The 19821-nt window shown below is 35.1% G+C and overlaps 1 protein-coding gene across 6 annotated transcripts in view; it reads left to right on the top strand.

Annotated features, from left to right (window-relative positions):
* RPGRIP1L (RPGRIP1 like) overlaps window positions 1-17422 on the top strand; it is a 73574-nt gene extending 56152 nt beyond the window's left edge. For all 6 annotated transcript variants that reach the window (XM_064160385.1, XM_064160386.1, XM_064160383.1 and 3 more), the window contains 4 exons: window positions 1110-1293; window positions 7007-7091; window positions 14162-14295; window positions 16839-17422. In XM_064160385.1, the coding sequence (XP_064016455.1) occupies window positions 1110-1293; window positions 7007-7091; window positions 14162-14295; window positions 16839-16942 (507 nt within the window). In that variant the 3' untranslated portion in view covers window positions 16943-17422. The remainder of the gene's footprint in view (window positions 1-1109; window positions 1294-7006; window positions 7092-14161; window positions 14296-16838) is intronic.
* The last annotated feature ends 2399 nt before the right edge of the window (window positions 17423-19821 follow it).

Genomic DNA, 19821 nt, shown 5'->3' with positions numbered 1-19821 from the left:
AATGTCTTTTGAAAGGAGGGGGTAAAATTACTTCATCAAATATTGAAGGGGCGTGACAGCAATGGAAATTGTTCTAGATGATGAATATTTTTACAATAGGATACACCTGCTTTTCAGTTTGATTAATTATATAGTTTGCTTGGAAAAATCTAAGTGAACCCCATAATAAATTAGAATGCTGACTTGCAATTCTAACACTGAGTCTAGAAAGCTAATCTTTTGAGTATGAATATTTTAAGCTTACAATCAAAAAATGTCAAAACATTTCCATATGGAGAAATATTTATAATAAAGTTATGAACTTGAAAAGAAGGCAGGCAAAATGTTTGACATTTCTGAACTTCAGCATGTTCTATTTGCTCTTTGAAGATCTCATCTTTGAGTCCTCACTTATGTACTCCAATTTTCAAACCATAGTGGCTTTTCTTTCTTTGAATTACAGTTATCTAGGGAAATATTTGTGACTCTTTCTGCCGAGTCTGACATTGCCACTTAAAGCTTCTCAAAATGTGTCTGTACACAAATAATATAGCCTTTGCCAAGCTGCATGAAGCAATTTCTTCTAGGCAACAGAAAAATGCCATTTTAGTTAGTAAGAAAAGGGTCTGGTGAAGAATAATTGAGATATTATTTTTATTGGTTTTAATTTCAACTACTAGGTGTATACTTGATTAGCTAGAGAAGTTCACTATATTGAGTTCCCTACAAATACCATGTTACTTTACATGCCCAACTACATGACTTATTGAACTCTTAGTAGTGTAGTTTGCAGTGGGTGCTGACTAGCTAGCTAGCTAATAATAGTAGCAACTAAAATTTGTGGTTCAGATGTCATTTGTACATGCAGATAACTATAACCTAATCTTCTCAGTGGAGTATTACTGTTATACAAATATTTTCAACACTAAATATAAATCGGTATCTGTTGCAACAATATTCTTAACTCAAAACCCCAGGGCATGACAGTCCCATTGTGTTTTATGTCTAAACAATCAGTGTTATTAGTCAGTAGCCAGTGATTTGCATGTGTGTTTATTTGCTTGCTTCATGTTAACACTTCAAGAAACATAAAATAATTTGTGTTGTGTTTGTGCTTTGTTTTTAAATAGGCAACTGAAAGAATCAGGATTGAAATTATATCGCTCTGTCTTACTGAGTCAGGAATTGCATCAGATGAAACTATACAGCAGCTGTTTGTAGAATGCAGATTATACAATTTCCTTGCAGAGGAGACCCCACTGTCACTTCCAAAACCAACAAGTGGTCAGAGAATTCACTTTAACTATAGCAGTGGTAAGTATGTTATGTTTCTGAGCAGGTCTCTTAAATTTGTTTGTCTCTTAAATGCCTGCCAATATAGCCTCCTTCCTTCATATACTTGCATTTATGTGTGTGCTAATTGTATTTGTCTGTTTCCCAAGTATTTGGGGAAATATTAAAGGCAGTTTTTAAGAGGTGAGATAAGGATGCAATTATTGACTATAAAATGAGTTATTGAAGTAGGCTGGTGTATGAAATGTTAAAGTTACAATCCATTTAAACATGCTGCTAGCATATGCTTTTCAAAGTTAGGCAACACATAAGTAAAATTCATGTATTCCATTTAAAAAGAACATGATGAAAGGCAAAAAAAAAAACATTCTCTGTGACCATGTTCAACTAAAATACAGTTTAAAAGATGAAATATGTAATTTAGCTTGATCATCACTTGGGAATACTTAGTGTTCCTTTAATAAGAACTTTTTGAAACAGGAAATCATTCAGCCATGTTTAATACTATTTCTTGTAATTTACTTCATGGTACTTAATCCTGCATCTTCCATATGCCATTCTCTAATAAATGAACATTTGAAAATACTTCATGTCAGTACACAGTGTAATTTGCATTAATAGCATACACAAAACTATTGTAAGAATTGGTAATTCTTTTGTTAATTATTTCATAATATTTCAATTATTAATAAACTTTTAATATTATTTATTTATTTATTTATTTATTTTAAGATGCTGTGTAAGTGCTTCATGTTGTCTCAAACTCTTAAGTCTTGCATTTTGAGCTGAGGGTATCCTGGAGCAGGTGAATCAATTTCTGTTTGTGACATGCATTAATACAGATATGCCAAGTAAACATTCTTCTAAAAACGACTTTGTACAATTGGCTTCTGAGAAATGATGTCACAGTTGGATCTTTAAAGTTCCTACCATCTAGAAACCCAGTGTTAGAAGTTTACTTGCCAAAGAATTCACTCATCTATATCCTCCCACTACAAACTATTAGATTATCCCATAGCTGAAGACTGAAATCCCTCATAGATAGCACATAAATTATTGCTATGGTGGGACTGCCCATTTGCAAAAGGACATGGCACAATATGTTAACTTCTGTGACTCTGAGAAAGACAGAAATCTTAGTGAGGCTTTAGGAAAACAAACACAAAAACCAGCACCACAAGCTTGCATTCACTGAGCTAACTTCCATTCAAACAAATGGGATTATTGGCATCATGTATTGAGACATAATCAGATAAACAAAAACTCTTTTTATGAGCTGAACAATATCCACCTTGCTAGATAGGGTAAACACTTCTCCAAATGTTCTACATAGACAGGCTTAATTGAAATACATTTTTGGAAACCTCATTGTAATGATAACATAAAGCAATAAAAACTCTCTAACACTTTTTTCTTCCTCCTTGAATTCTCATTGCTTTCAATATAAAAGCATTCAGAAGGTATAAAAATTCTTACACAATGCTCTGATTTTGGTGTAAATTTGGTGTGGTCTAAGCATAGTGTTAAATACTAACTCTTCAAAGTTATACTGGCAAAATGCAACAAAGTTATGACGAGTATAGACTGAAAACTCACATTCTTAAGACAATTTTGAAACGTTAATTTATTTCAAACTGTGATACTTGAAAATTGTATTGTGTTTTATAAAGACTTTGTGAGGCTTTGCAGTCTGGCACTGCTCTATAATGTTATCTCTGCTAGTCAAAACCTGGTTTAATAGCTTTCATTTTTCTATTTGCCACATAAGTATCAGTATGTAACTGTTTAAACGTTAAAATATCCTAATGAATCAATAATGAAAGGTGTCTTTGGTCTTAATTGCTCCAGGACTATTCTACAGCATCATACTTATACTGTTGTTATTTGCTTAGGTAATTGGTCATATAATTACTGCTCAAGATTAGCTTCACATACAGGGGAGTAGAAAACCTAATGAGTCTGCTTTTTGATAATGTCAGTAGGAAAGCCACCAAGATAATAGTAATGAAATCTGCCTGTGTGTTTACTATAGCTTTACTGCATCTCTTATTCATGTCTAATTAGGTTTGAGTATGTTGAGTATTTCAGGTTAATTGAATATTTTCTTTAATAAAAATGAGATTTGCATGGGTAGAAAGAAATTTACTTTGAGCTTAGGAGGAAAGTAGTAGTCTTCTAGATCAGTGCATAGAGAAAGTCAGGGTAAGTCTATAAGTGATATAAAAAAATCAGTAATTCTTATAAATAAAACATTTTATATTATTTAAAGATAAAACAAATTGAGTCTTGTAAAAACACCTTAACTGATACAGAAAGTTCCATGAGATTTGTAACATTTCCAAAATTTCAAGTTTTCCCATGTGTTTTATAATTCATTTGCTGTCAGTGCTTGGTGCATGAGATTCCAGAAACTTCACAGAATCACGGTGTAATAGAATTTCATTGATCTGGACATGCAAGATCTTAGGATATTCCCTTCTCACCAGAGGTCAGAGCATGCAATTTGGCATTAATTGTTTATCTTGATTATGACTGTTTGACTAGGAAGGGTTAGGATCTCCTAAAATACTTTTCTTCCAAGAAAATGTGATTGGGAGGTTTATACACTTGCAGCTTATACCACATAACTCTTGATTTCCTGTTACATTATTCTATCTTCCTATGGCTACACTGGCTGAGGAAAGGAGCTGTTGTGTTTAGTGGTGGTGAAAAGAGTTATAAGAATATCCAAGAATGCATCCAAACAATATGGTCCTGTAAATTCAAAGAGAAATGGAACTTGCCAAGTTGTACTCACACTGTGTCTCTGTGCTGTAATGTGGTAAAAAAAGAAGGATTTTGATTTCTTGGTAGAATATGTTTTGGTGTGGTTTTGGTGTTAATGTTAGTGTTACTGATCATAATAAGGAAACAATTAATAGTTTAACTTTTTCATGAATTCTAAAATTGTGTGCCAGAATATGTCCTCTCACAATCTGTTCTTTGAAGTGAACATAATGACAACTTTCACTAGCAGAAAAAATAGGGAAACATGGCTCCAAGCAAGCAAAGCGCAGTCTCCCTCACACAAATGCATCTGTTCATATTTGACTCTTCATTTCAGTAAAGACTTTTCTTGTCAAAGCCACAATTACTTAAAGTGCAAAGCTAAGCTTGCTTAATAAAAGCTGTAACAAAAGACATTCATGTTATATTAAGTATGAAAACTTAACTGAAGGTGCTGAAGTGGCAAGGAAGTTACTGGAAAGTAAGGTTGATAGAAGGTCTAAAAAGTGTCCTTGTCATTGTACGCAACAGTTGTAGAGATCAGGCAGCAGCAATAGAAAGAAGGTTTACAATACTTCTTGGAGATATTAAATTTTGCAAAGCTTTCTCTTGAGTGAACAGGTGCCTACATGAACAACTTGAAGTACAAGTGACCAAAAGAAGGGGAGGTGAGGGAAAGGTGATGGTATTTATTTTTGGTTAAAAGTAAACTTCTGAAAATTCGTATTGTGAAAGGTTAATTCCTCAGTAAAACTCAAATGAAAATATGAAGATTTTGCCTCAGAAATCATTACTTTGTGCTTATTCCTTTTCTCCGTTAAAGCTTAACACTGTGGCACTTTTTTTTTCTTCCTTGTGGCGAAACTCAGCTTCATTTAGTTAGAAAGTTGACTAAGTAAAAAATATACTGTAACAGAACTTTCTATGTTCATGTTTGGAATTGCAGTGACTTTTAGTTCTTCTTTAGGACAAGCTTCCAAAAAAGATCATTTTAAATGCAAACTGTCACAGCTTCATTTTGAACTATTTTTTAAAGTATTTTTTGCATTTAATTGGTTGGAAAGATGAGATGTTCCATGCCTTGGACCAATGTTGTAATTCTAGGTTCAGGCAGTACTAAAGGGTAAGGTGAAAGTGTCGTATTCATCAGGATTTGAAAATTTATTTTCACTATGGTTAATCATTTTCCTCAGACTTGAATGGTGTTCTTGTGCCAAATGCTTACTTGCTAGTCTTACTTTTCCATTGATTGAAATGAATTGCAACTCTTTGCAATTTTCATTTTAAATAGATTTAAATACAGAATTAGTAAACTTGGGAAATTCCATTTGGGGTGCTTATGCAAAAGAATATGTTGATGTGGCACCTTCTTTGAAGTTCTTTGGCTGTCCATCTGTCTCCCTGCTGCCTCCTCATCACTTCCTGTGGTGGCCTCAGGAGCCCTTGGACATGAGAGTAGCACATGTGGAAAGTCATCCACATGCCCAAGAGAACAGCAGGATGCAGCAAGAGCTTCTTTCAACTTAAGAAAGTAAAAATACTGTGGTTGGAAAGTAAGAAGTCCAATGCTTTTCTTTCTGTTAGTAGAGAAAAGGGTGTTAAATTGCAGATTCCTCCAGCTGAATGATTCAGGTAGCAATTGTACTGGCTGTTTTCTGGAAGTAACTGATTTCCAATAGGAATACTGCTGGCCAGGGAATACCTGAGGAGTAGACTTGGAGAAAAATGGCAAACCAGTAGCACTGGAAGGTGTGCTGCCTAGAAGGACTTTTATGGGGATATATGCCTCAATAAATCCCCCTGCAAAGAATTAACGTGAGCCTTCTTATCTCCATTTTGTACTCCTATTCATATTCCAATACTGTCTGATCCTTGGCAGAATTCCTCATTTCTGTTTATATATAAGACAGTATGAAATACGTTAAAGATTTCTGTCAGCATATAGGTAAAGGAAACCTTACTGTGATGTGGAGAGTGAAAAACAGCTTTACTGAGTGCAGTGGCACCATAACTAGAAGAGAGTGAATATTAAAGATGTTGAAATGTAAAGACATCTCTAGCCCCTCCTCCTACCATCAAAAGCAGATGAAAAATAATGTTCCCTATGTTTGTTTCTCTGAGCTTTCTATTAATTCTAGTTCTGCCCTAGCAAAAAAAAAATTACAGCTGCATTTCTTACTTAAAAAAAAGTAATTCCTTTAACACTGTTTTTCAGTTTACACATGCTGAATTTTTCTCATCTTTCACAGTAGTTTCCTGATACTTTTAGGAGATGCCACCTGCAAGAAAACAACGACTTTCTTAATATAAGATGCCCAAAAACTTTTTAAACAGTTTTCTAAAACTGTATTTCTCATTTTTTGATTTTTTTTTCCACAGCCAGGCTACTTTTCACTGTAGGTTATATTAATGATAAAAAAATTAAAAGCAAGTCCTAGTGTTCATATTTTTAATTAAAACAGTAAAAGGCTTTCAGAGCACTCGTGCACACTCCCTAGGCTGTGGATTTTGTCCAGTCCATTGGTGTAGATGTTTCTGTCACTGAAATACTGTGGCAGGAAAGGAGGATTAAATTACGGAGGCTGTCAAAAAGGACAAGCACTCTGCCAAGCATTATCATTATCACTAGCTTCCTCGGTGGAAGAAAATGCAGTAAATCACTTCAAATACAAAGCAATAAAGACCACTGGCTTTTAAAATCATGACTGCTATTGCCATTAACAGAAGATGACAGCTATGTGGCATGCTTAGATGCTGCTTGTATCTTCTTTGACAGTGTGCACATAAACCTGCCAGTGACACACTGTTAGATCACATGACCTTTCAAATCTGATTTCAACATTGCTGCTTGTCCTAAGGAAAGACAAGGGAAAGAAATGTTTATTTTTCTTTTGTTCTTCATGCTCTTTCTTCTAACAGATGAAAAACAATTGGTAACTAATAATCTTAATTCCAATTTGCTTTGCAGTGATACATGTGGATATGGCAAATAATCGTGCAAGAAGAGAGTATCTCAAGTCTATGCTTCTAAAGCCAAATCTGCATACTGACAGGTACGTAGTAGTGCTGAAAAACTCTCAACAAGGTCTTTGTAAACAATGTTTGTGGTTTGCCTTGTGGTTTGACTTTATTGAGGAGATCTTAACACATAACTAACTGGAGAGTCAGAATGATACCTACATTCTGATGTGGTGATTGATCTCCATCACTTCCCTGAGTGGGTTCATGTGGCGTGGAATATTTTTTCACCTCTGTTGTTTTGGTTTCATTTGGTTGTTTTGTTTTGGTTTTTTTTAATAACCCTGTTTTGCCAAAAAAAACCCCAAAAACAACACAGATTCTGTCATCAGCACTCTATCTATAATAAACTGGAAAGGCACATATCTATCCAATGGTAGGGTAATAGATCTGTTACTTTTAGAGTGCTGTAAGGAGTGTAAGAGCTTCAGAAAGTGGTACTTGGCCCAACAATTTCCAAGAACATAGGTAGATGGAAAGGTAGCTATTATATGAGTACATATGAGGAAGTGTATAAGTTAGTCTTGTCCAAGCTCATAATAACTGATTTGTCCTTATTCAGTTTTTTCTCTTGAGGTAGCATGTGCATTACTTAGAATGGGTGACATCCTGTGATTGTCTTTTCTCTAGAACATCAATATTAATTTGAAATGGAACAGTTACTAGATACTCATTTAATTTGCAGAAGAATAAAATAGCTGCTGATTATGTTTGAATCAGAGAATCAACCAGGTTGGAAGAGACCTTCAAGGTCATCCAGTCCAACCTGGCACCCAGCCCTATCCAATCAACTAGACCATGGCACTAAGTGCCTCAGCCAGGCTTTTCTTGAACACCTCCAGGGATGGCGACTCCACCACCTCCCTGGGCAGCCCATTCCAATGCCAATCACTCTCTCTGTGAATAACTTCTTCCTAATATGCAGCCTATACCTCCTCTGACACAACTTGAGACTGTGTCCCCTTGTTCTATTGCTGGTTGCCTGGCAGAAGAGACTGGCCCCCACCTGGTTACAACCTCCTTTCAGATAGCTGTAGACAACAATGAGGTCACCACTGAGCCTCCTCTTCTGCAGGCTAAACAACCTCAGCTCCCTCAGCCTCACAGGGCTGTGTTCCAGGCCCCTCACCAGCTTCGTTGCCCTTCTCTGGACATGTTCCAATACCTCAACATCTCTCTTGAATTGAGGGGCCCAGAACTGGACACAGTACGCAAGCTCTGGCCTGACCAGTGCTGAGTATAGGGGAAGAATAACTTCCCTTATTATTTGTAAGTCTTTTAAATAAGTATTTATTCTCAAATCACAGATGGACTCTGCAATAAGAAAATGATCTTTCTTCATTCCATTTCTTTTCTAAATCTGAGCTTCATGTCTTGGCCAGAAAATAGGTTTTAATGGAATAGAGCAAGGAACACCATGAAATTATTTCTTTTTGGAATGGAAATATACCAAAACACTTTCTAAGCAAACAGAAGACTTATTTTACCATATAAATTGGGAATGTGGGCAGCCTGTTCTACTAAGAATTAAACAAAAGGATAAAATACTCTTTTCTTTCTGAGGGATAGTTCAACAAAAGAAAGCCACTAGCCTGTGGGCTGCAATTTCACCTATAAACATTTAGATATCAAGACTTAACAAACTTAAGGGAAAATCAAGGTAAAATAACACCAGCAAGCTTGTTCCCACCCCAGAAGCATTCATCTTCCACATGTGCCATCCTAGTGCTGTCCTCTAGGTTACTCAAGTAGGCTGTTTTCTGTGTTTGTTGGTATTTCTAGTTTGGTCTGGTGAAATTTCAGTTTTGTGTTGACTAAATAACAGGGCAGAAAGTTCATCAGCAGTCCAGGGCTCTACTTTATTGGAGCAAGAAGACCACCAGGAAATAAAATTTATGGAAAGGTTTTGCCTATATCCCAAATGTTTTCAACTCTATGCATTTTAAACCTGGCCTAGTTATATCTTCAACACATGTTTTCTATCACAAGCCTTACAAACTAATATCAGAACGTTTTCAGTTGAAACAGGAACTGAACTAAACTGATGCTTTAAAGCTCAGGAAACCAAATTATCAAGGATATAAATATCATTGAAAATTGCCTACACATGGTTTAGCCTGACACTTTATTGGTGTTTGTGCTGTGCTGGATTATAGGAGCATATATAGTGTATTATGTTTATTAAGTGGTGTATTAACTTTCTCCCTGTCACAATAAATGCTGTTAGAAATAACACTCATAAGCATTGAGCCCACATTAGAGCATAATTGATACATTTTTGCCTTCTAAAAGGAGAGGCACTTTAATGAATGTCCTTTGAAAAAGATATTCTCAGGTGTTAAAAGAAATATTAATGGAATACATAAAATTACTGTCAAGCCTAATCCTAAAGCTATATCATAGCTTTACACTCTTTTAGTTTATACTTGGAAATCAATGAATGTAGATTGTCATGGAATTTATATGGGAAAGTATGTTTATTTCATAGAACCATATTGGTTGGTAAGGAACTTTTAAGTCCAACTATTAACCTGACACTGCCAAGTTCACCACTAAACCATGTCCCCAAGTGCCACATCTACACATCTTTAAAATACCTACAGGAAAGCGACTCAACCCCTTCCCTGGGAAGCCTGTTCCAGGGCTTGACAACCCATTCAGGGAGGAACTTTTTCCTAATATCCAATGTAAGGTTTTTTTTGGGTGTGTCATTCAGTATTCATTAAAAAATAAGATTCCAAAACAAAATTTCCCTTCTTTGAATTTAATTTCTTGATATGAATTCAATCTAAGTGTTTATTTAAAGTGTTGATTTTTGGTTGCTACATTTGAATGAATAGTGGCAGAAAAGTTAGGAATATTCACTATTTGAGAAGTAGAATGATGTAAAATTGAAAATATATGAGCATGAGACAGTAAGAAGACTGTTTGAAATCTTATTTAGGCTAGTAGTTGTTGTTGCCACAAAGATGATCCTTCTTCCTTGACAAGCATCTTTGTCTTTTTGTTTTCAGAAAATGTCTCTATCATTAGTATGGAAATTCTGACAGAACATTTGCTTTTTTCTTATAGCTGTATTGTGACATGGGTAGTTGCTCTTCTTTGTTTCTTTTTCTGTATAATTGCATCCTTTAGTTAGGAAGCTACACTTACTGATATTTGTAAAACTGAAAAAAAATATTATTTTGTTTATCTGAACCCCATAGTTACTGATTCCTTCAAATCTTTAAATGGGTTAACAAGAGGAGGCATTTCTGGCAGTCCATTAGTCCATTTAGCTTACTGTAACTGTGTCATGGTTTCTTTGTTTCTATTCTACTGTTGCCTTTCAGCATTTTAAGAGTGTAGAAATTTGGGTCATGCAGAGAAACTACCTGATTCTTCAGGTCAGATTGTACTTGCAATGCTTGCAGACCTGATGGTAGACTATGCACCCTTCTGACAAGTGTCAAAAGAGACATAGGTGAAGAGTGGAGGAATCCATTCTTCTAACAGTCACCCTGCTGTGATAACAAGAGTGAACAGGTTTATGCAAGAGGTTTCCAGGCTGTTCCTGACAGGTGCATCATTTCTTGGTAGGAAATGATTGTTGTTCCAAGAATTTGACCATATAAAGTAATTGTTCTCCAAAACACACACAAAATCTATGCATCCCTGTTATAGGAGTGTAGAGCGTGTGTAAAGTGTTAGCTTCACATTAATATATTCTGTCAACACACAAGGTTTTCTCCTGGCTGCTTAAAAATCATTCATCTCTATAATGAAGAATTAGAATCAAATTCTTCTGCATTAGAACTTTTGTCCAGGCACCCTGAATTCCCTGCTGGTGATAAAACCTTTAAGTGTTATCATCAAGAACGATAAATATTTGTCCAGGCTGTTCTGCTTCATTGTAAAATGTGTTCTAAGCTTAAGGCAGTTACTTGTTTGGGTTTTTTTTTTTTTTGGCCCTTTACTAGCAGACAAGTTCTGTTTAGTCTTTTTCCAGTAGATAGCAAATATCTTCCCACTCAGTATTTCTAATCAAGGATGTTAAAATTTCTTCTTATTCTGCTAGTAGGCATGGGATTCCTGCAAGGAAGAGAGTACTGATTCCTGGTGTTACAGAAAAGCTGTGTGAAAGTAAGCTAGGCAGGAAGTCTAGGATCCTATAGAGGAGTTTGGGAGCAGAGTGCTGTACATAGCTTTATTGATGTAAGCAGTCCTAGTATGATTTGTTATTCCGACATCCGTCAACTTCTTACATACATAAGGCAGTGTAAGGTAAGATAAGATAAGGTAAGATGGGACACTAGCAACCTATTTGTGCATTCTCTGCTGAAGCAGATTGAGGAGTCTGTTCATGTGCAGTATTTTCCAAGACAATGGATACTGTTTTGGTTTTTTTTGTCCAGTTCAACCTGAAATCAAAACTCTTGGAATTGTTGGTATATTAAGAAAACAAAATTATGTATGGTGAATATCATATTTAAATATTTTCAAAGCTTAAAGCATTTGTAATATTTTATGTTTTCAAAAATATGAAGTCAAAGTGGTCATGGTACCATTCTTGCAGTCTGCTTGCTGGGAAGTTCCCTTGGGATCCGGAGTTCAAACCTCCTTCCTGATTAGCAGCAAGGATTTAATCCAATATTACGATCTTTTTGGCATATTGGAACTCTTACGATGTTAAGAGGTAGAGTTCTTTTGATGTATTTGGTTGAAGTTTGCTCTATTCATGTAAAACACTTGCATATGATCTGAGCCAGAAAGTGGACCAATATGGACAACTCCACAATTCCACTGGCACTTTGTCCCAGATGTTACTATGCCTGCTTTTAGTTTAGTGAAGACTTTAGTAGTAGTTGGTATCTTTACATGATAAAAATAAACCCAGCACTTATCTCCTCCTTATCAATCACTCTTTAATGCTAGGCTGGATTCTCCAGATGATTTGATTTAATATTGACATTGAATCATAAGAAAAGAGATCCATTCCCAATGCTCATCAGTTTTGTCACTTATTCCTACAGGTTTTTGGTTGTTTTTATTTCATTTAATATTTATCTTGCACATAGAAGCGTTTGTTTCTGTTTGATTGAGTTTTGGTAGTTTTACTGCTGCTTAGCTCCGTGCCAGAATCTTAAGTTAGATCCATTATACGCAATCCAGCCACCTACTGTTGGAAATAGCTGTCATATTTTCCCTTTTTTGCTTCCAGATTTTTTTTTTCAATCACATATTTTCAATGGGTGTCTGGTTTTGGTGACAAATACATATGTAGAAAATTTCTATAATAAATATTTGTTAGTTGGAACCAAGCACAAGATAAACTACTGTAAAAGTACATCGCAGCTGTTATGTTTTAAGGTCTTTAGGAAGATTTTGTCAGTTTTATCCTTTCCTGTAGACTTGGGTTTTGCAGAACTTGATAGTTACTCATTTGGAATTATACTTATTGTAATGTTTTTAGACTGTAAAGCTCGCAAGCAATCACAGTTTAAACAACAGTGCCAAGACATACCAAGAAAGTAGTTAGCTCTGAATTCCTGTCATTTTGTCAGCCTTGGTGTTTTTGGCCCCAGCACAAGCCACTAACGCAAGTCAGCTTCAGCACAATGCTGGAATTATGTGTTTAAAAGAAAAGACATATTTGGATGCAATGAATGCAATCGAAGTTCACAGAAGAAATACAAATATTTTGTATAGTTGTTGGGCTTAGCTATTTGGGATGGACAAACAGGCTGCAATTAGTATGGTACACACTCAAAGGCCTTTGTACCCAGGCTGTACCTATGGGTTATTTTTCTGTGCAAAATAGGAGCAGAATAACAAAGATAAAATGCGTTGGTCAGAGTGAAGAAGTGCAGCACAAATTGTTGTGTGAGGTCCAACTTTAAGTAGTGAATATGCAAGATGACATTAGAAAGATAGCATTTTGAGAGAACTCCTTTATATTCTTGATATTTTTTGTGGAATGAATGTCTTCTTGGCTAGGATATACTCCCCAGGTATCTGAATGGGGTGTGAAAATTCTCAGTAACTTTCAGCTAAATACTCAATAATTTTACACCTGATGTTTGGAAGTATTTTCTTCACTGAATATGGTTAGTATTTTCAGTATCAGGAAAAGGTTCAATATGGTTTGTCTTTCTCAATTATTTATTTCCTGTCTCTCAAACCATTCAGTGTAAAGTCAAGAAAAAGCATGGCTTAAAAATGTACTAGGGCTAGATCTAAGTTATCAAGTCATGCTGACGAGAAAATCTCTACCACAAAGTAGTTGTTCCTAATGGTCTGGTATTTGCAGTACATTGAAGTTTAGGATAATTTTTAGAATTCAGAATCAATTGATCCTACTGACTGAATGTCTGTTGCAGTGGAATGTGTTAGGGAAAAGTATCCCTGGAGCACACCTTCAGCTTAGTTTGGTCCAGTCCAACAGGAATCCAGTTAACATGTTCTAAGACTACTAGGCAAATTACTGTAACTGGCCTCAACTGAGAAGTCTCCCTTTATAAGCATGTTCTTCATCAAAGCTGAAATAATCATACAACTTCATCTTAAGCAGCTTTAAGTATTGAAGTAGCTGAACTTTATAACAAGGTTATGGTATTAAGAAGTTTTACTCAACACAACATAATTAATTCCCGTTCATTTAAACCTTCCATTATTGCTTACGACTTGGTTGTAGTTCTTCACATTAAATGATTTGCATTTGTGGTCAACACAGTAAAAAGTTAGAAAATAAAAATAAATTTAAAAACCCAAACAAGCCTATAAAAATAACCTGCCAAAACACTGTGTTTTTAAATATTTATGTAAGTTTTCCTGTAGAAGCATCAATGACCATAAATACAATCTTGACTTTGTTTTTCTTTGTTTTAACCTATGGGGAGAAAATGAAACAATTCTCTAAGCTAGCAGGTCTGTGGTTGCAACCTCTCTGTATTTCTAGTACTGTTAAGTAATGCTGAAGAGGGATTGAAGGTTTAAGAGAAGGAGTCTCAAACTATTGTCATGGAGAGTAATGAAATAGTGTGGGGGTTTATCTCCACTGTTTTTCTTGGTTTTGAGTTAATTTTGAACCTAATTTGAAGATAAAATGATTCTTTTTTATGCTTAGCTTACAATTTACAGTGGTCAGTGATCCCCCAGAAGATGAACAGGATCTTGAATGTGAAGATATTGGATTTGCTTATGTCAGTTTAAGAGAGATACTTCAGAAGCAAAGAGACATCATTGAACAAGATATTGATGGTAAATTTTAGAGATTACTTTCTTTTAATATGAAAATTACTTGTGGAACTTTTACTTTTCAGCCTTCACTGTGCAAGTAATTGTTTGACATTTCTTCAGTAAAAAAAATGTAAGTACTAGCTAATGGCTTCCACTTCAAAAACTCCACACTAATGTTATTCCTTAAAATCTGTTTCAAAAGACACAACAAAACCAAGTAGCATCTCTAACTCATAGTAGTTTATAAAACCTAAGGACTTTCAGGACATGCTCATTTATTTTTTACAACATACTTCATATTAGGAAGGCTATAAATACATATTTTGTTAATAAAATGTATGGCACTAATTCTATATTGCTAATGTCTTATCTTTGGAGATTATAACATAACTTCAAACGAGTTCCTGTCCTCCATAAGAAAACTGTGTGTGAGACAACATGGACTACTGGTGGCTTTGGTTAGGTCTCAGTTTTAAGTAAGCATCCTTCTGTAACAGACTGACCAACTTTCACTGTCATTCATTAAACCAAGGTGAAGTGAGCAGGAGGTGTGGAATCTCCTAGGTCTTAACCAGACTGTTTTTGTAGTGCTAATAAGAAGAGAAAACTACTTGATCTTTTCATATATAGTGAGGAAAATATTATCCTTGTTTAGACTTCCCGTTCCTCAGGATAGCAGACATCAACAGTGCATTTTTCTCCTTACTATTTTCTCCCCACCATCTTTCTGCATTGTGGTAAAGCTCAGTGGAGAAGCTGAGAGGATATCTGTTATGGAACAGTTGCTCTTCTGTAGCAATAAGTGGTCTAGCTTGATGACAGGACACCCATGTTTGCAAGGAACTCTGCAGTTCTGGTTAGCACTAGTAGAATGCCTGCCTAATGTGACTGCTGGTCCTCCTGTTGTGACTAATTACCATATCTTGAGTGGTGGGAAGCTGAGTAAGGAGGGGAAAAATAAGCTTTTCTTATCCATTTCCATTAGCATGCATGATTTACATCCATGCTGCAGCTAAAATACTCAAAGTATGCATCAAAGTTCTAGAAACACAGTAAGGCATATTCTAAGAAGAATGAAATTTACATAGCCTGGAAAAATAATACACAGATTCGATGCATTTCTTATCATGGGTGATGCACTTAATCTTTTCTCTATTTGTACAAAAGCACATCTCTTCCAAAAAGGTATTTCATAGTCTCTCATTGGAAAATTATTTTTGTTGTGGATTCTATAACCATAATTCCCATTTGTTGAGATTGATTTGTGATACAAATATAATTTTGTATCCTTGAAAGGCACCTGTCACAAAACTGTTAAAACTGTCATGTGAGATAATTATCATGACTGGAAAAGACTGGATTTTGTTACAATTGTTCTGCCAAAAGGTAATCATTACTGTGTAATGACTACTATAATACTGTGAGCATTGTTTCCCTAGTCATAAGACATTTGAACTAATTTTTACTTGATAAACATTACACATTGCAGTTATCCTACCATTTTTTAAGTAAAAAGAATAATGTCCTCTGAATTCTGCACTTCAACAGCTTGCTAAGTGATTTGTCCAAGGATATGCAAAAGGTTTGAATCTCTAAAAATAGCTTCCAGTTTATCCCATGTTTTTTTCCTTTTCAAAACCTCTTCTGAGCTGTCCCAGCAGCCTAGAAGTTTTAGCATGCAGTATTGTTGTGTGTCCCAGAGTATCCCAGTTTATGTAGTAAATACATGAACCTGCCATTTGTCTGCTCTATACTTTGCTTTGAAAAGATACACTGTTAAGATTATTTGGTTTTATTCAGATTGCTTCTAGATTCATATTAGGCAGCTTTTTATGGAGGACTGGGAAAGAGTCACATGTTTAACAGTTAGCAGCATGTTTTTAATCACAGCAGCAGAGATTGTGGCCCTCTAGGCTTACTTAGATACTGTAAGAGAGTGCAATTTTAAATCGTGTTAGCTACTGTCTGTAAAATAGAAACTTCAAATACCACTTTAAAACACACAAAGATGAAGGTAGTTAAATCTTTTAGTCTAGGGGAAGTACCAGCTTTGTCTGCACTTCTCTATTGTACAACACATAGAAGCCTGGAATTACAAATATTTTGCAGTGAACCAACTAGAGAGAAAAACAAAACAAAACAAACCAATTTGCTATTTAAATACTAGTAGCTGTCCAGGCTTATTTGGACTGGTCATACAGAGTGTAGAAAATGCATTAATCAATGTATTTTTTACTTGAAACTATTTATAAGTATGCATATTTGTCTTCAGTAGAGTTTGGAACATCTATATTTACTTGTTGTAGAAAATAATTAATGTACATATGCAATTATGCAGATAGTATTTCAAAGTTTATTTCAAAGTTGATACTTTTAGTTCTTAGAGAGCTCAGTTCTCCATGGTCTCAGTGCCAGAACGGGAAGATTTCTTATGTATTTATTGTCCCTTTCCAAGCATATGCTAGGTGCCTTTTAATCTGTCCAAATGCTAAGGAAAATTACCAGAACAAAAGCAAAACCTTAAATGAAATTGCTAATGCTGTTTTCTGATGTTTCCTTTCTAGTTTTCGATTCTCAAGATGATACTGCAGTAATTGGAAAGCTCAAAGTAACAGTGGAAGCCCTCCATGCGCTGCATTCAGTCTATGAGGAATGCAAAGATGACTAGGAGGCATGAAAGGGAAGTTTGCCTACAGAAGTTCCTTCTCCCAGTAAAAATAAATGCTTGATAGTGCTTCAAAGATAGATCTTTGTAATTCTTACAGTGTATTTAATGTATAATTTATATGAAAAGGACGCTTGATTTGTAGTTGTAAAGTTTTGTATACTTTTTAGTCTGTTTGTTTTTATATTTCCCCCTTAAGGCTAAGAATCTCTCCACAATGGACAACGTCTTGTAAATAATTAATACCTACATGATTGAATGATGTGCTTTATTTGCATTTTCAAGATCTTTTCCTACATAAACCAGTAATAAAAATGCAAGTCAAATTTTAAATTTTTAATAAAAAAACCATAAGCCTTAGAAAACTGATTAAAAATACTTTTATGTTATCCCTAATCACCCCACTAAATGGAATGCCTGTGATTAGCCTCATTAAGAATTTTATACTGTGAAGATTTTATTAAAAGCAATATATGAAAATTACTTGGATTAATGTGTTAATCTGCCTCTTTAAAATGCTAATATCCATTTTATGCACATTACATCTCAGTATGTGTTTTCTTTGATGCATGCGGTTCCTATCAATTAAATATAAAAAATGAGGCTAGTTGCAGGACTTATTAAATTACTGCCACCTTTTTTTAAATAACTTTTACCCTTCTGCTAACATTATAATCAGCTGTTTATGATTATCATGATTTGAAGTAGGGGGGAGGGCAGGCACAATTACTTTACTGTACGGTAAAAGACTTACTTTTAGCCAACATCTGTCAAAGCACAACAAAGAAGCCATACAGTATCAGATTTTGTTTCACCTAGTTTGAGCTGTAGGGACAGGCAACTTTGTTTTCATTTGATGTTTGTCCCTTTTAGAACTTACATCAAACATAGACACTGAATTGTTGTATCTGAATAACCAATGTCTAGCTTGGAGAGTTAATTTCCAGCTTTTAACCAATCTCAGTGAGGGATTTAATTGATATTTTTAACGGAGCTGTGAGTCAATGCTGCAAAAGGATTGTCTCTTGAGAACAAGGATATAATACATTTAAGTTTTTAATTTTCTTTTTTTATTTGTCGTTTTCTTCAAAGGATTTTATAGGCTGTGGATTTCCACTGTTTGCAAACAGGCTATGTTTCTTCATAAGCATATGTAAAGTATTCAGAGAGATAAGTAATTTATTAAAATATACCTAATTTGCCGTGATATATTAAATCTCTGCTTCAGTGATCACAGACCATTTCATTTAGAGAATTAGGCATTCCCTCTTTGTGTGATTAAAGCTCTGGAAAATGAGTTCTTTGCTCCTATTTGTGAACATTCAAAGCCTGCTAATGGCAAGAAGATGGAATAGATTATGAGACAATTCATTACAGTTCAACAGAAAAAAACCACAGCTATAATGCAGAAATTCAAGTATGAATATCTGCATATAGTTTGAACCATCTGTGCTCTAATGGCTTCAATAATGGCCCTTCGTCTTCAGTAGGCTTTGAAATGACATCCATACAATATTAATTTGTTGATGTACATTATGAGGCCAATGGAATGAATATATTCTGACCACAGAAATCTCAGAATTCCAACAGGAACCGTTGGTTGACTCCATTTTAGGACCTACCTACTTCTTATCCAGGCTTTGCTAATCCTCACAGTATTTCATTCCTCTGGAACTTCTAGGAGACCACAGACAGCTGCATTCCTAAACCCCTCCATTCTCCAGTTAATGGCCATATGTTTGTTGTCATTTGGGCTGGCGCTTAATTCATCCTTTTGGCCACTACTTCTAGCTTTTTTTGGCTCTGTGGATCTATATTGTCAAGAAGACTGTTATTATACATTACAATAATTTGAAACAGCTAGATTGAACACTGAGATTAACTGAGTGGCTTTTGAGAAATTGAGTTGTGGTATTCTGTCAGGAGGTACTTATTATTCTTCTAATACTTTGCAAACCGAACTAAATAGCCTGCACATAAACAAAGAAGCAAACTGTATTGAGTTTTTCATATGTGCCCGTTTACTGACTTGCAGGAGGACTATGTAGCTGGTGCTTGCTTTCTTCTGAAATAAACCATGTGGTAAAATTAGAAAGTCAGTGATGCTCATCTCACTTAAACGTTTACAGTAACACCCTTAGCACTTAATCTTCACCATCTGAAGCTGAAAACCTAGAAGCGTTCGTATATTCATTAAACACAGACTTCTTCGGTAAGTTACTGCAAAATATCCTAGTTGACATTTGGTTACATCGTGTTAACTGTTCTCAGTGACTCCAGCATTATCAGGGATAATTTGCCTCAGGTTCTTAAACTTCTTTTCAATCCAAACCTGATCAATAGTGAGCCTTTAAAAAAAAAATCTTGATTTCTATACATCTTTATTATTAAGACAGAGGTAATATTCAGTGAGGATTTTTCCAACAGATGGATTGTGTTATTTTATGCAGCATAAACATAGAAGTGTGCTAGAAAGTTTTGTTCTTCCATTAAGTGGTCTGTATTTCCAACAAGATCTTAAGTCTGAGTGCTGCACTGTGCAGGGATAGTGGAAAATGTAATCGAGTGATATTTTGTCCAGATTTTAGCTATGAGTAGCTTGAAGAAACTTACATCTATGCACTCTCTACCCCAAGGCAAAAAGTATCCTTTTTTGTGTGCAATATGTTAGTAAGCACAGTCCTTTTTTTGCATTTAAACCCCCCCCCCAAAATCAATACTGGCTACTACCATACTTTAAAATGTTACTTAATTAAAATTACTTTTTGTGGATTTTTTTTCAGCAGTGTGACCTGGATGCAGCAGTGGTCCTGCAGAAGATGAATTGGGCAGAGTCAAATGTTTTACAACTTTCCTATTAATTGTCACAGATAATAGCTTTG

This window comes from Pogoniulus pusillus, chromosome 20, assembly GCF_015220805.1.
Source record: "Pogoniulus pusillus isolate bPogPus1 chromosome 20, bPogPus1.pri, whole genome shotgun sequence".
Taxonomy (NCBI): Eukaryota; Metazoa; Chordata; class Aves; order Piciformes; family Lybiidae; genus Pogoniulus; species Pogoniulus pusillus.
This window is presented reverse-complemented; position numbering and strand designations above follow the sequence as displayed.